Consider the following 14,649-nt stretch of genomic DNA (forward strand, 5'->3'; position numbering starts at 1 on the left):
GACAATTGAAATTAAGTGGTGTTGCCAGTTGTGGTGACAGGACCCCCGCCAGAGAACCGAAAACAATTCGTTGAGAAGAAAAAAAAAACATTTTGCAGAATATGAAGCTGTACGAAGCCTAAAAGCTTTCAAAATCTCTAGATTGTAAGATCCTGGTGGGGGGAGGGGGGCTTTGCCCCTAGACCCCCTTCAGAGGTTCTGGGACATTACCCCTTCCCAGCCGTTGGGCAAGTCTTGGCACCACCACTTTTGTTTGTAATGATTTTATATCAATATGCAAACAAATTACGAAATAACTTTTCATTACTAAAATTGAAGATTGTCAAAAAAGTTTAAATGTACATAACCAAAAAAAAAAAAAAAAAAAAAAGCTCATGGTTGATATGTTTGTTTAAATATAACATTAAAAAGACAATGTGATACGAAAATTAATAATGAATTGATATAATTTATAAGTATCAGTATTTAAAAAGTAATAGAATTGACAAAAAAAAAAGTGGCCCATGGTGACTTAAACTTAACTTCCCTTCGAAAGATAATAATCATACTGATTGGCCAATATGTTTTAAACTTCCTTGGCGTTCCATACATTCGTTGGTGGGGGAAGGACAACCAATACTTTTGTAGAGTCGGTGCATGGTAAGAAGAAAGAATGGTTAGGCCTATGTATTTGGTTGTGTAGGCATACATACAAATATATCACTTGATTAAGTCGTTTAAAAAAAATTTAGCTGAGTTTTTAGATCATAATAATATTAATAATTTAATGCCTAGGTTCTAGTTTAGTTAGGTTAGTTCCTAGCTAGGCTAAGTCCGGTCGTCGGTCTCTGTACACCGTATCTGGTAAGTGCCAGGCTATCCCCTAGCTAGCTAGAAAGGGCTAATCCAGGATAGTCCAGTCATAGGCCTAGCTTAGCCAACGCCGGTTTCGTTAAGCGTTGTTGGCGATCCTAGGCTTGAATTTTGGAAACTTTCCCGTCCTTGCAGTGTTATATCAGTTTTGTTGTGTTTATTTTGAATTTGAAAGGAAAAGTATTGTATTGAACGCCATTGGTGCCAAAATCGATTTTAAAAATAATGTTCACTGATAGGACAACATTATTTAGGGACTGGTGGAGCTCACAGTGATCCCAGCTTTGATTTATTTCCGCCCATAAGACGAGAGTGGGTGGGGGAGGACAGGAGGGTGGCTGGGTGGGTGTTTAGTTTTAGACAAGGCAAGGCTCACACTTAACCTGTATTGCTATATTCACACCAAGCCCGGTTTTCTGGACCGGTGTCCGACCTGGAAACCGGACCGGGAACCCTGCTTGCTGTGAACATCTTTAAGCTAGATTGGCCTAAACACTGCTAGTGATAACTGCTGAAGGAATCTAGCCCTAGGACATCGACCCTGATCATATGTAATGATCAATTACATTGTACAATTTTGATAACAATTTTTAAATGAACTTTTTATATTTTTACATCAGCATACTACATCTGAAACTACCTCTGAAAATATGACAATGAATTCAAAGGACTGTTTTGTGCAAGTGATGAACGTGCTTACTCACGTGGTCAAGTACGAACCTGTGCCAAAGTCCTCACATGATGTCATTATCCTTATCATTCCTGGTAAGCAGACACAACATTGAATTGTAAGGTCAATTAAAAAAATACATTGTTTCTCATTACCTCACATTTGTTCTCTTTTTCCTACTACAGTAGTACTATACAATATTTATTATGAATATCAGCCTTACATTGACCATTTTATACTAATTTATGTTCTCATTGGCATCGGAGAGCCACTAGACAGTGATGTGTAGTTCACTTTTTGGCAATCCTGTCTGGCCTACTGAAGAATGTTTTTTTTCCCTCTGTTATTTTGTGTTTGTCAGTTTTATTTTTCTTTGTTCTAAGTTAATGAAATGAAACAAGAAATTATTGTTATTGGCCCACAGGTCAGGTCATGTCACTCCCATAGTCGGAAGACCATCGGGGCGCTTTGATGATAACACCCTCCTCCTCCACTGCAGTCGATCCTCTGCTTCCCTCAATCAAAACGTCATATTCCCCATCCAATCCGTGATGTTTTTAAGCCATGTGGTCTTAGGACAACCTCTACCCACAGTGTGTAATATAGTTGTAATTGTAATGTTAATGGATTGAAGTGTCTTGGTTTTTGTCATTTTCTTGAGATTGGTGTATAGTATAATTGTTTTCTTGTATAATTCAAGATGTAAGGAAAATTTTTATCTTTATAATAATTATTTTTGTTGCTATTGCTGTTGTATTATTTAATAAATCATATCGTATTATTTTGTTATTAATTATCTTATTTTTAATTTATAATTAATATTCTTAAGTAATGTTCATAAAAGTGGGCCTATTTAATAAAAATGAGCATCAGTAACAAAATTATTTGATTAAATCAATGGTCATCCATTTTTTCATCATTTTGTTAAACAGTTAATTAGTGGCAGTGTCACCTAGGTTAGAAACCTTTGGCTAATCCCTCCCAAGCCACTTGAACACATAGTAGGATTGTTTAAGAGAGACAGTATATTTATTTATTTATTTTTTATTTATTATTATTATTATTATTATTATTATTATTATTATTATTATTATTATTATTATTATTATTATTATTATTATTATTATTATTTCATCTTCCACCACCAGGTAATCCAGGGGTGATGACATTTTATGAGGTCTTTATGGAAGAACTTTTTATGAAAAGCCAGAAGAAGATACCAGTGTGGGGTATATCACATGCTGGGCACCATCACAAATCAACACCCATTGGTCAATCAGCAATAACAAAAGGTATTTTAAATGCATACAAATATGGGGTAAATATTACATGCTGGGCACCATGGCAGACCAATTATACCCATTGGTCATCCAGCAAAAATATAGGGTAATTAAACTGCAAGTGAGGGGTAAATATCACATGCTGGGCACCATGGCAAACCAACACCCATTGGTCAACCAGTAAAAAAAGAGGGTAAAATACCAGTGTGGGGTAAATAAACATGATACAACATCACAAATTGAGTGTCAACCCCAAGTGCTTCCTACATTTCAAAGGCTCAAAATCTTCTATAATTGGTTTATCAATTTGTAGGCATACAGAATGAATATTCGAATGTCAACATGTGTACTGTATGTATGTGAAAGAACATAAAACACCAAGGAAGTGCCCTAGATGTTAATAAGTACTTGTGTTACAATTCCCCAATCCAACTTTTTTTTTTGGCAAAGTGTGTGTTTTTGTTGCATATATTTTTTTATTATTATTTTTTTCAAGGTATTCAAAGCAACTTTGATGTTTATAGTCTCAGAGGACAGATTGAGCACAAGAAAGCTTTTGTAAAAGAAAACATTCCACCCAATAAGCGGCTAATTCTTATAGGGCATTCAATAGGTAAGTAAACAGCGTCGAACAAAGTATTCATTAAGTGTCTGCACTTAGTGGATAAGTTAAGACCCCTCTTGAAAGGTAAAATTATCAGTATTTTGAGATTCCTGGTGGATATTCCTTGGACCCCCACAGTAGGTAAAGGAAACTCCCAATCTCCACCCTTAGATCATAAGTCCCAATGTCTTTTGAACTATAGGTCTTTATAGGCGAGCAGATTATGGCCAAAAAGTCCTCTAAAAATCGTTGAGGTGGCAATGGAAGTACTACCGGCTAATTTTGATATTTTCTGAAAATATAGGTCTTGAGAAGTTCAGGACTCAAAATTACCCAAAATCCCTTTGGGGGAACACTTTCAAATTACGCATTCATAAGGCCGCCATTTTTCCGCTTCAAATTATAGTTTTAGCTAAATAATATAAAAAATAACATTACTCGAATAATCATCATCAACAATTGGTGAAACTTACTCAAAATATTCGTTAATTATCGAAAATGAATCTTGCGTTTAGAAAAATTACAATTTCAACCACCATAGCAACCGTTGCTATGCAAATTTAAATTTCCTATTTTATTCATGAAATTTAAGTATACAGGAAGCCTAAAGTTTATTAAAATCTTTATTTTCATAGGTTTTATGAATATGCTTAACATCTGAATTATCTATTATTATCGTAGAATAGGATTATGTAAAAAAATGCTGAAACTTTAATATAATTGCATAGCAAACCTTTTTTTATTGTCCATAGCAACGAAGCAAAATCAGCAGAATTGCACATACATTTGTCAGTGACCAAGCAAAAATCATGAGATACAATATATTTATATAATAATAAACATCTCTTTTTGAACAAAGTTAACTCATTGATGTATAAAATACAAGGTCATCCCCATAGCAACTGTTGCTATGCAAATTTGAATTTCCTATTTTTTCATAAAAATAGGTATATAATGAAGACTAATTTATTACTATAGGATTTATGAAAAAATGTTTATTAAATATCCTATAACACAATTTAGTATGAAAGCAAGGTCATCACCATAGCAAATGTTGCTAATTGAAATATCCTATTTTTTCTAAATTATTAAAATGAAAACCTGAAATTTATTAATATAATTAAAGGTTTCGTGAGAGATGTTTAGTAAATATTAATATTGTAAGATAATATAAATGAAAGATAACATCTTAATGTGAATACAATATTGATAGTTATCGCCATAGCAATGAATAAAAATGTTTATTTGTCTTTACATTTTTTTAAATAACACACGGTCTTTGTTTAAAAAAAGGTGTACATAATAATGTTAAAAATAGGTAATCACCATAACAACCATTGCTAGCAAACTTAATGAAAACTTGTAAGTTTAATGAAAAATGTTTATTAAATGTTTATTAATATTTATTTCATTTTATCAGACCAACAGTGAATCATTACCACTAAAATATATAAAACTTAAATATCATAGGAGAACATTAATAATCAATTTCAAATATAATTTCATATATTGCATCACAATATGGTTTTTAATTTCCATATAAAAATTGAAAATGGAAATTTATGCAGTGGTTTGTAGAACAAAACGTCATTACCATAACAACCATTTCTACGCACATTTTAATGTATAATGAAAAATTAAAATGTAATAATGCTATTAATATCATAATACATCTCAAAATAATTCCACATACATTTATGATTAAACAAATTATGAAACAGTGGTGTAGAAAAATACAGTGTCCTCACTATGGTAACAATCACATATAGACTGAGACTAAACATTAGTTTAGGGACTTAAGATTTGATCAACATATCTTCCCATTTTTCTTTCATTTTGCGTCAAGCCATCTGTTTTTAATTTATATGAGGCATTGTACAATGGTTTTCTTTCTTGACTTAAAACATCTTCATACATTCTGATAACATACTGTATATTTTATAATATACATAAATTTCTCTTATTATGTCCACATCTTGTTGGAAACTACTTCGATACCTATGTCTAGTTATGTCCTCTTTTTAGTTTTTCAATTTCATGTCATGTTTTTTAATTCATAAACATCATATCCCATTCCACCATCAGATTCTTCCTCTAATTCTAGTAGTAAATTTGTCATCTGCCACTACTGTAGGAATCTAACATTGTTGTATTGCAACTCTAAATATTCCAATGATGGGATTGGATTGGATTTATTCGGTGTAAACACCAAGGATAGCCCACAAATGTCTAGAAGAAGACTTATTTCCAGTGGGGTCCTTCTGGTGGAAGGGCCGTCGGAACCGCACTGGCTTTGGCCGGACCACTTTTTCTCAATATTGTTACATATTTTATTTTTAAAAATTTTTTTTAACTATTAAAGACCCAACAGTGTGTCAAAACACCAAAAAACAGGAAATATACAAAATGATATAAAAAATAAATGTCTAAAGATTAAAAATATGGTACATAAAATTACATAAAAATTCAGTTTCACATATTAAATATTACATACATAGGCCTATTACATTAAAGGTAGAAATATTACAATTAAAAATATCAAATAAGAGACAACGGCAAATAACAGAAAAGTCTACACCCTAAAAAAATTGTAATTTTGACAATGTTTAGAGGTATAAACCTATAATTACAATTAACTATGTATGAAATGTTGGGGGTTAGTCACCACACAAGGCTTATGCAGATAAAGTCAGCCCTGATTACTTGTACTTGGTTGCCAGATGCTATTTTTGGGTATCACAGATGCCATAATTTCATAATTTGTTCACATCATGCATGCTGTTTCTGCCCCTTGCTTGGGAGTGGCATTTGGCTCTATAATTGCCAGTTGCTATTTTTGGGCATCCCAAAATTATACTTCTAGACTACAATATTAGGGAACAGCATTCATTAACGTCTTTGATTGGATTTGAATATTAATTTAGTCAGATGACTTTTTAGTCCCTGTGCTCAATGGGAAGATATGGCTTTGCTTTCTGGAAGTATTACTATTTTATAAGACTAAATATAGCAACCCTAATTAGTCTATACCAAATCGAAACTACTGATTTTTCTCGGGGCTTTTTCGCTGCACCCTTACCGGGGATTTTATTTTCCATTGATTCCAAATTGGACTCACTTTAAACAAAGTTTCATCTTCATCATCATCAACATCATCATCATCATCATCATCATCATCATTATTTCATATTTTTTCTGGGCATCCAGGTAAACAAATTTCCACGGTATAACCACTGAACCCCTGTAAAACTAGCCACATTTAACAACATTGTGCCCCTCCCCACTCTTTTACAAAAAAAGCTGGATAGCCGTTGAATGTTAGTGCTTTGTCTATATCACCTGTTAGATGGAGGTATCTGCATGGTCTGTCTGAGTTTAATCGCTGTAAAGGTCTACCAGAAGAAAACACAGGATTTAATTACAGCATTTTAACAATTCAAGTGATAGTATAACTGACATTGAGCGTGATAAATAATTGATTATGCTTCAGACTGAATTTGGTAAGTGTAAATTAAATTGTACGAGCAGAAAGTTTGTCGAAACGCGACGTTATTTGTGTAGGCATAGGAGGCCTACTGTATTTCCATAGATAATTCATAGCATACTGTATCATGTGTATTCATATAATATGTTCTAGGCCTATTTAAGTAATTGCATATTGTTAATATTTCTCATTGTTATTCCTTGTACATAGTGTTTCCTGCACCTTATTTATTTATGGAGGAATAAGCAACTTAATTGCATTTTGAACAATATATCATTTTCGCAGTAGACTTACATTTGTCTATTCCCATGATTTAAAATAATCTTACGAATTGTAATTTGGTCAATGCTACCACATTCTGTGTCCAGATATAGAATTTTTAACCTGGATGTTTTTTTCTGTGCCCACTCTTTAGCATCATGTACAGGGCATAGGCCTTTATTATCTCTATTTTTTCTTGAGTAATACCAGTAAGAATATGATGCCCTTTAAAAAAAATCTTCCTATTAGTATTATATGTTAGGTCTCACCACGAAATGAGATGCATCGTTGGTGAAATCATTTTGAGGTAATCACCAAAATAGGCCAAAGTCAAAATTTTTACACTATTTTGATTTTAATGTTTTTTGATAACTTGATACTTATATTTAATGATTGTATACTTTTTAAGTAAATTTTCTTTCAAAATGTGGTTCTTTTACACATAATATTTAAATGCTCACATCTCTGGATCTACATATCCTAGTGAAGCCATTCAAAGACCAAATTAAAGCATATAATGTGATCTACCCAAATATAATATAAACTCAATTTTTGATATTCTAACCATGAGACTCATTTTGTGGTGAGGCCTCACATATATGGGAGAGTACCTTATGAACATTATTCACACATCCTCAAGCCTGCTATGGGTATATATTCATGCCACGAAACTTAGAATATGGAATATAGTGTATGCTGGGAGCAAATATTTCAATATAGATACATTTAGTAAATGATGTACAGTATATATTGTACTACATATTTTCATAACAATAACTTAGTTATATTTTATAGATGCCTTAAGTTTCAAAATTTGCTCACCTTGATCCAAAACATAGGGGGCAGAGGTGGGTATATCTCTAGTCCCCACTAACTTTAAATCATTGTCTGCCAATAGACAGAATGGGGAGGGGTGGTGGCTATACAGGTTTGCCAGCTTGTATTTCCAGGCATCCAGAGGTACCATATTTCCAACATAGACTCCATGCTAATTTTATTTTTTTGAGGGGAGGGGCTAGCGGCTCTACAAATTGTCAGCATTTATTTCCGGGCATTCAGAGTTGCAAAAAAGTTGTTCAACAACCACGATGAGGCTGATAGTGGATGCTCAGCACCCTACTAACTTTTACAACAAAATTTGTTTAGTTCCCCCCCCCCCCCCCCCTGACCATAATGGCCGGTCCACTTGGGAGTACTGTGTTCTTTAACGTGCACATGGGCCATAAATGCACACAGGACCAACGGCTTAACTGTCTCATCCGAAAGACGGTGCGCTATGTAACTTGTATTTCAGCCCTCTAGCTGAAACACAAGGAGAGCAGGCATGGAGTATTATAGTCAGTGATTAGTATCGATTCAGCACCCCATTCTCCGCCACCCCCACAGCAAAATCCATTGTTTTTGCCAATGCCCTAGTATACCCACAACTTCAATTGGTTACCCTGATTATTTCACGAGTATTTGGGTTGTAATAAATTGAAAGGTGTTACGTAGATAGTTGTATAGACAAGCTATCGAAAGCAATTTGTTCACAGATGGGTTAAAACATGGGAATAACTAATTTTATCATACAGTATTTTCATATAACATGCACAGGTTTTGTATGTAATATCATACAAGATGTATATCCCAGGCTATAATTCATAAGATAATTTACTAAAAATAACCTACGTCCAGTATGTTCACCCTGGCATTATTATCTTATCACTTGTATAAGGACGAATTCTAGTACCACACAACGGCGGCGGAACGTTTTTGAAGTGGGTGGGGGGCATTTCATGAGGTCCAATATACGAGCGAAGCAAGCATCTAGGCTGGGGGCCAGGGGGCTGTCTAGAGCCCCGGTGGGGGTCTACGGATATCTTACCAATTTTTATTTTACGTTTGGTGAATTTTATAAGTCATTTTATAGGCATCAAGCTACTGTAATATGACATATTTGTTGTAATTTCCAGTGGCGGATCCAGTAATTCGAAATAGAAGGGTACTTTCACAGATAGAAGCTCTATACTACCTCAGCCCCACCATGGTTGGGGCTAAGGTGAGAAAATTTGTGATTATTGCACCTCTAGATGGCGGGAAATTTCACTCTCAAACTTAAATTTGAATATAATTTTCCTTATATCTCCATTTAAAAAAAAAATTGATCCCCCGCCCTTGAATGAGTCACAGATTTCAGAACAAAGTCGAAGTCGAGATTGCTTCCACGATCTCAATGAATTATTTATCATAGGGTTATCCTTGATATGGGTTCCCCGACTACAACTTCACTTCTTATACACATCTAGATGTGTATAAGAGACAAATGAGCACTAGCCGTCTGCTTATTATATAAAAGTTAAATGTTTTTCTTGATTTATGAGAAATGAGAAAAGATAATTTTGTTGACTTTGCATGGTTATTGTGAATAAACATTTTCCTTTAGCACAAATTTCTATATTAGGCCTATATAATATTATTTTATATATATTATTAATGAAATTTACAAAACCTTAATTAAAAGGATTGATAGACCAACTACTATTTGAAAAGACAATAAAATTTCATTCATTTCAAGCATTTTTCATAAATTTATTACTAAAATTTAGGTCTTCATTATATATTTTATGAAAAATTAGAAAATTTTAATTTGCATAGCAATGGTTGCTATAGTGATGACCTTGTATTTTATTACACCATTAAATTCACTTTTCTATAAAAGCTGTTTATCGTATAAAAAATATTGTTTAAGCCAATCTAATAATATTTTCTTAGAAAAATAATAACAGCAATTATGTGAATTCCATTCGTTGCTAGGGAGTTATAAAAGTTCCGTAGCACTTCAGTAAAGGTGTTTCTTGATTGTTTTTCTTTTTTAATATTGCTCTTCCATAATACATAACCTAAATACAAAAATATTCATAAACCTATGACAATGATGATTTCAATAAGCTTTAAGCATCCCTTATACTTACATTTCATTAATAAAATAGGAAATTTGAATTTGCATAGCAACAGTTGCTATGGTGATGACCTTGTAATTTATACATCAATGTGTTAACTTTGTTCAATAAGAGATGTTTATTATATAAAAATGTTGTATCTCATGATTTTTGCTTATTCAATGACAAATGTACAGCAATTCTGCTGATTTTGCTCCGTTGCTATGGACGATAAAAAGAGTGATGCTATGCAATTATATCAAAGTTTTAGCATTTTTTTACATAATCCTATTCTATGATAATAATAGATAATTCAGATGTTAAACATATTCATAAAACCTATGAAAATAAAGATTTTAATAAACCTTAGGCTTCCTGTATACTTAAATTTCATTAATAAAATAGGAAATTTAAATTTGCATAGCAACAGTTGCTATGGTGATGACCTTGTATTTTATACATCAATGTGTTAACTTTGTTCAATAAGAGATGTTTATTATATAAAAATGTTGTATCTCATGATTTTTGCTTAGTCAATGACAAATGTACAGCAATTCTACTGATTTTGCTTCGTTGCTATGGACGATGAAAAGAGTGTTGCTATGCAATTATATCAAATTTTCAGCATTTTTTTGCATAATCCTATTCTATGATAATAATAGATAATTCAGATGTTAAACATATTCATAAAACCTATGAAAATAAAGATTTTAATAAACTTTAGGCTTCCTGTATACTTAAATTCATGAATAAAATAGGAAATTTAAATTTGCATAGCAACGGTTGCTATGGTGATTGAAATTGTAGTTTTTCTAAATGCAAGATTCATTTTCGATAATTAACGAATATTTTGAGTAAGTTTCACCAATTGTTGATGATTATTATTCAAGTATTGTTATTTTTTTATATTATTTAGCTAAAACTATAATTTGAAGCGGGAAAAATGGTGGCCATTTTGAATGCGTAATTTGGAGGTGTTCCCCCAAAGGGATTTTGGGTAATTTTGAGTTCTGAACTTCTCAAGACCTATATTTTCAGAAAATATCAAAATTAGCCGGTAGTACTTCCATTGCCACCTTCACCCCAAAATAGCCTCTAATCTGCTGGCCTATTAGATTGTCATTCCTCCCCACTCTTCCCCCTCCCCCAGAAAAATAGTCCAGGATCTGCTAAATGAAAAACACCCACAGGTTAAAGAAATAATCACTGAATAATTGACATTACTTTTCCATCCATACCTCTATGGTATGAATGAGTACCTAGTTCATTCAAATTACTGTTCATATGCTCTAATGAAAAAATAACTTCCCAACTTGCTTTTAAGTTTACTCTTATCTGCATTTCTTCCAATAAATCATGCATGATTGGGTACATGTGCATAAGAAATCACATTATTATTATTATTATTATTAACCCTAATATTTCTTCTCAGGTTGCTACATTATTTTGAAGATGATCGATGAGTTACCAGAAATGAATGTTATTAAATCTTATCTATTGTTTCCAACAATTGAAAGAATGTTAGCATCCCCTAATGGTATGTTACTGGGACCGATATTGATGTATCTGAGATGGTTAGCAATTATACCAATCTACTTTGCATCATTCTTACCTGAGAGCATCCAAAAAAGACTGATTCAATGGCATTTTCGCAACAGAAATGTAAGTTGATAACCTGTTGAATCGGTCAACCAATATTTCCCCGATAAGCAATGGTGGTGGTGGTGGACGCTGCGAATGATGGCCACAACTGTGACCATGATGTAATATTTGCAAACATAGGCAAAGCTAAATGATATTATTTTTTTTTTTTTGGTTGTCGGTTAATCATTAATCACCAGCAGGGTGTGATTATACTCGCACTGTGGGCAAGGATTGCTGCAGCAGTCATGCTTATGACTTTGAGGTTGGCATTTCTAGTCTCTAGCTGTGCACTTCACATTGGTTCTTAGGCAAGATACTTTGTCTCTCCCCACCCATTGTGTGGGTACCAAACACAAAGCACTAATTTTAATTAGGAAGCTGAGAATGTGTTTGATCCAAAAGAATGTAAAGTGCATAGATGCAGTTTATTGCAATATGTGCTACATATATTCTGCATAATTATGTCCTATCATACAAGATTCATTTAAAGGGGAGAACACAGTTGTGATTATACATTTTTTTTCCATACCACATTTATAAACTTCAAAATACTGACTTTGTTTCAGATACCTGGATGTACTGTTCAAGGTGTTTTGAATCTCTTTGACCCAATGGTCGCTGCAAATGCTTTCTATATGGCAGCTCATGAAATGCGTCAAGTAAAAGAGTGCGATTATCAACTTTTAGAACGACATGCCTCAAAACTCTGCCTATATTACGGATCTTCAGATGGCTGGTGTCCAGTTAATTACTACGAAGATATTAAGAAATCTTTCCCTGATGAAGATATACGACTGTGTAAGGAGGGTATGGAGCACGCGTTCTGTTTGACTTCTAGTATGGAAATGGCGCAAGTCATGTGGCCCTGGCTGATGGACGATATTAACAAATCATAGGAAGAAAATTTTTTTTATACTGTCATTGATTTTATTTTTGAAGGGTTTTTGAGAGGCCGTTTATTTTTTTTGTTTAAAATGGATACGTATACAAATAAATGCCACTTAATTTCACTGTAAATGTGGAAATGCACATAATTACAGACAACATGTGTGATCATAAAAACTTGATCTTAACAAGGTTAGAAGAAAAGTCTACTATTACTGCAATAGAACTTTAATATAATTTGTTGAGAATTATGCTGCTTTTATTAGATTTGTTTAGTCATTTGCGGGTGGAAAGGGGCGTTTATTCTAAATGAAGCTTTAGAAGGGGAGTTTATTCGATGGGAAATTTATTCGAAGCAGGGAGTCTATTTGAATAAATACAGTATATCTAAAAACCATTATAAATAGGACATTTAAATTACTCGTTTAAAAGAATACGTAAATTGTGAACTTGGTTTATTCTTTTTTTGCTTTTTTTTACTACAAATCATATTTTTTTGTTATTGTGTGACTGTACGTATAATTTCATATATTATTAATCAATATCGTTTTGATATTATAAGGAGGTGGGTCCAATTGGCATGAAATTGCTTTTTCTTGCTTCTTATTTATCCATAATAAATTTTTTAAGAAGTTTAAAAGAATACGTAAATTGTGAACTTGATTTATTCTTTTTTTGCTTTTTTTACTACAAATCATATTTTTTTGTTATTGTGTGACTGTACGTATAATTTCATATATTATTAATCAATATCGTTTTGATATTATAAGAAGGTGGGTCCAATTGGCATGAAATTGCTTTTTCTTGCTTCTTATTTATCCATAATAAATTTTTTAAGAAGTTTAAAAGAATACGTAAATTGTGAACTTGATTTATTCTTTTTTTGCTTTTTTTACTACAAATCATATTTTTTTGTTATTGTGTGACTGTACGTATAATTTCATATATTATTAATCAATATCGTTATGATGATATAAGGAGGTGGGTCCAATTAGCATGAAATTGCTTTTTCTTGCTTCTTATTTATCCATAATAATAATTTATAATTGTAAATATGATTTGGATGAATAAAGATTATGGATGACTGAATATACTAATTTGAGTGAATAAAAAATGTTTTTTTTTTTGGTTTTCTGGCCCCAAATTACAAAGTAAAAATTTTATCATAGCACCATCCTTTTTGGACCAATGTAATAAGGCCTTTTTATTTTCTACATTTCTTAAATAAAATATTGCAAAATGGTAATTTTATACCAACACGAATTAGCAAAACAGTAATTGAACCAATGCAAATTGCATCAGCATGGACTTATAAAATTGTTACATAAGTCAATCGTGACGACCTCACTGTATAGTAACATTATATAGTATAGTATTATTATAGGTCCATTGTGCAAGAGGTAAACATTAACCCATTATAATTATAAAGTTTTCATTTGCTACTTTTTTTTTTTAAATAATGGAACATTTATGACTAATAATGCAAAAAATATATCAATATTTTTTTACTTCAGAAAATTTCTATCAGTCTGACCTTGCAATCTCAAAGCAATGAATATGAATGATCATAAGTCAATCATGACATCATCACTGTAACTCCCAATGGCATTTTTGCATGGACCTATGATATTATAATCTAATATAGGCCTATTAAAAGTCCATTGTGGAAATAGAGTAAAACATTAACTCATCATAATTATGGTATAGATTTTTTTTTTCTATAAATTGCGTGATTTTATATGCTACTTTAACAATATAATGGAAAATTTAGGCCTATTAAATGCGAATCAAAACAAGAAATCAATATTTCTTTACTTCAGAAAAATCCCATTAGTCTGAACTTCACAATCTTGGAGCAATGAACATGCATTTCTCAGCTAGAATGAACGCCCTCTTTACTCTATCATCAGCAGTTGGGGGTAACTTGGGAATCAAAATATCGAGGTCGGGTTTGTTTAGCAAGAAATCAGAAAACACCGTTTTAATCAATTAAAATATATTTTGTGGTTCAAAATTTGAAAGTCGCAGTTTGTTGACAGCAGTCCAGG

General features: G+C 32.4%; 1 protein-coding gene across 3 annotated transcripts; it reads left to right on the forward strand.

Annotated features, from left to right (window-relative positions):
- Positions 1 to 589: 589 nt before the first annotated feature.
- On the forward strand, positions 590 to 13,698 carry LOC117103256 (lipid droplet-associated hydrolase-like). 3 transcript variants are annotated; one of them, XM_033243819.1, is made up of 6 exons: positions 590 to 639; positions 1,473 to 1,617; positions 2,671 to 2,814; positions 3,299 to 3,415; positions 11,505 to 11,734; positions 12,283 to 13,452. In XM_033243819.1, the coding sequence occupies exons 1-6, from the start codon at positions 637 to 639 to the stop codon at positions 12,610 to 12,612; spliced, it is 969 nt and encodes a 322-aa protein (XP_033099710.1). In that variant the 5' UTR covers positions 590 to 636; the 3' UTR covers positions 12,613 to 13,452. The 3 variants fall into 3 exon arrangements, with proteins under 3 accessions (XP_033099710.1, XP_033099712.1, XP_033099711.1); XM_033243820.1 differs by having other exon boundaries at positions 629 to 655; XM_033243821.1 differs by lacking the exon at positions 1,473 to 1,617 and having other exon boundaries at positions 606 to 639; positions 12,283 to 13,698.
- Positions 13,699 to 14,649: the final 951 nt, after the last annotated feature.

The sequence above is a fragment of the Anneissia japonica genome, unplaced genomic scaffold (genome assembly GCF_011630105.1).
Source record: "Anneissia japonica isolate Jap-2015-1 unplaced genomic scaffold, ASM1163010v1 scaffold2207_len539183_cov196, whole genome shotgun sequence".
In the NCBI taxonomy this organism is placed as follows: Eukaryota; Metazoa; Echinodermata; class Crinoidea; order Comatulida; family Comatulidae; genus Anneissia; species Anneissia japonica.

What these genes read in the sequence shown, in the direction of transcription:
- LOC117103256 (XM_033243819.1), top strand. An exon ending in CATTATCCTTATCATTCCTG is followed by an intron (nt 1,618 to 2,670) that starts GTAAGCAGACAC and finishes TTCCACCACCAG; the next exon opens with GTAATCCAGGGGTGATGACA. An exon ending in TCAATCAGCAATAACAAAAG is followed by an intron (nt 2,815 to 3,298) that starts GTATTTTAAATG and finishes ATTTTTTTCAAG; the next exon opens with GTATTCAAAGCAACTTTGAT.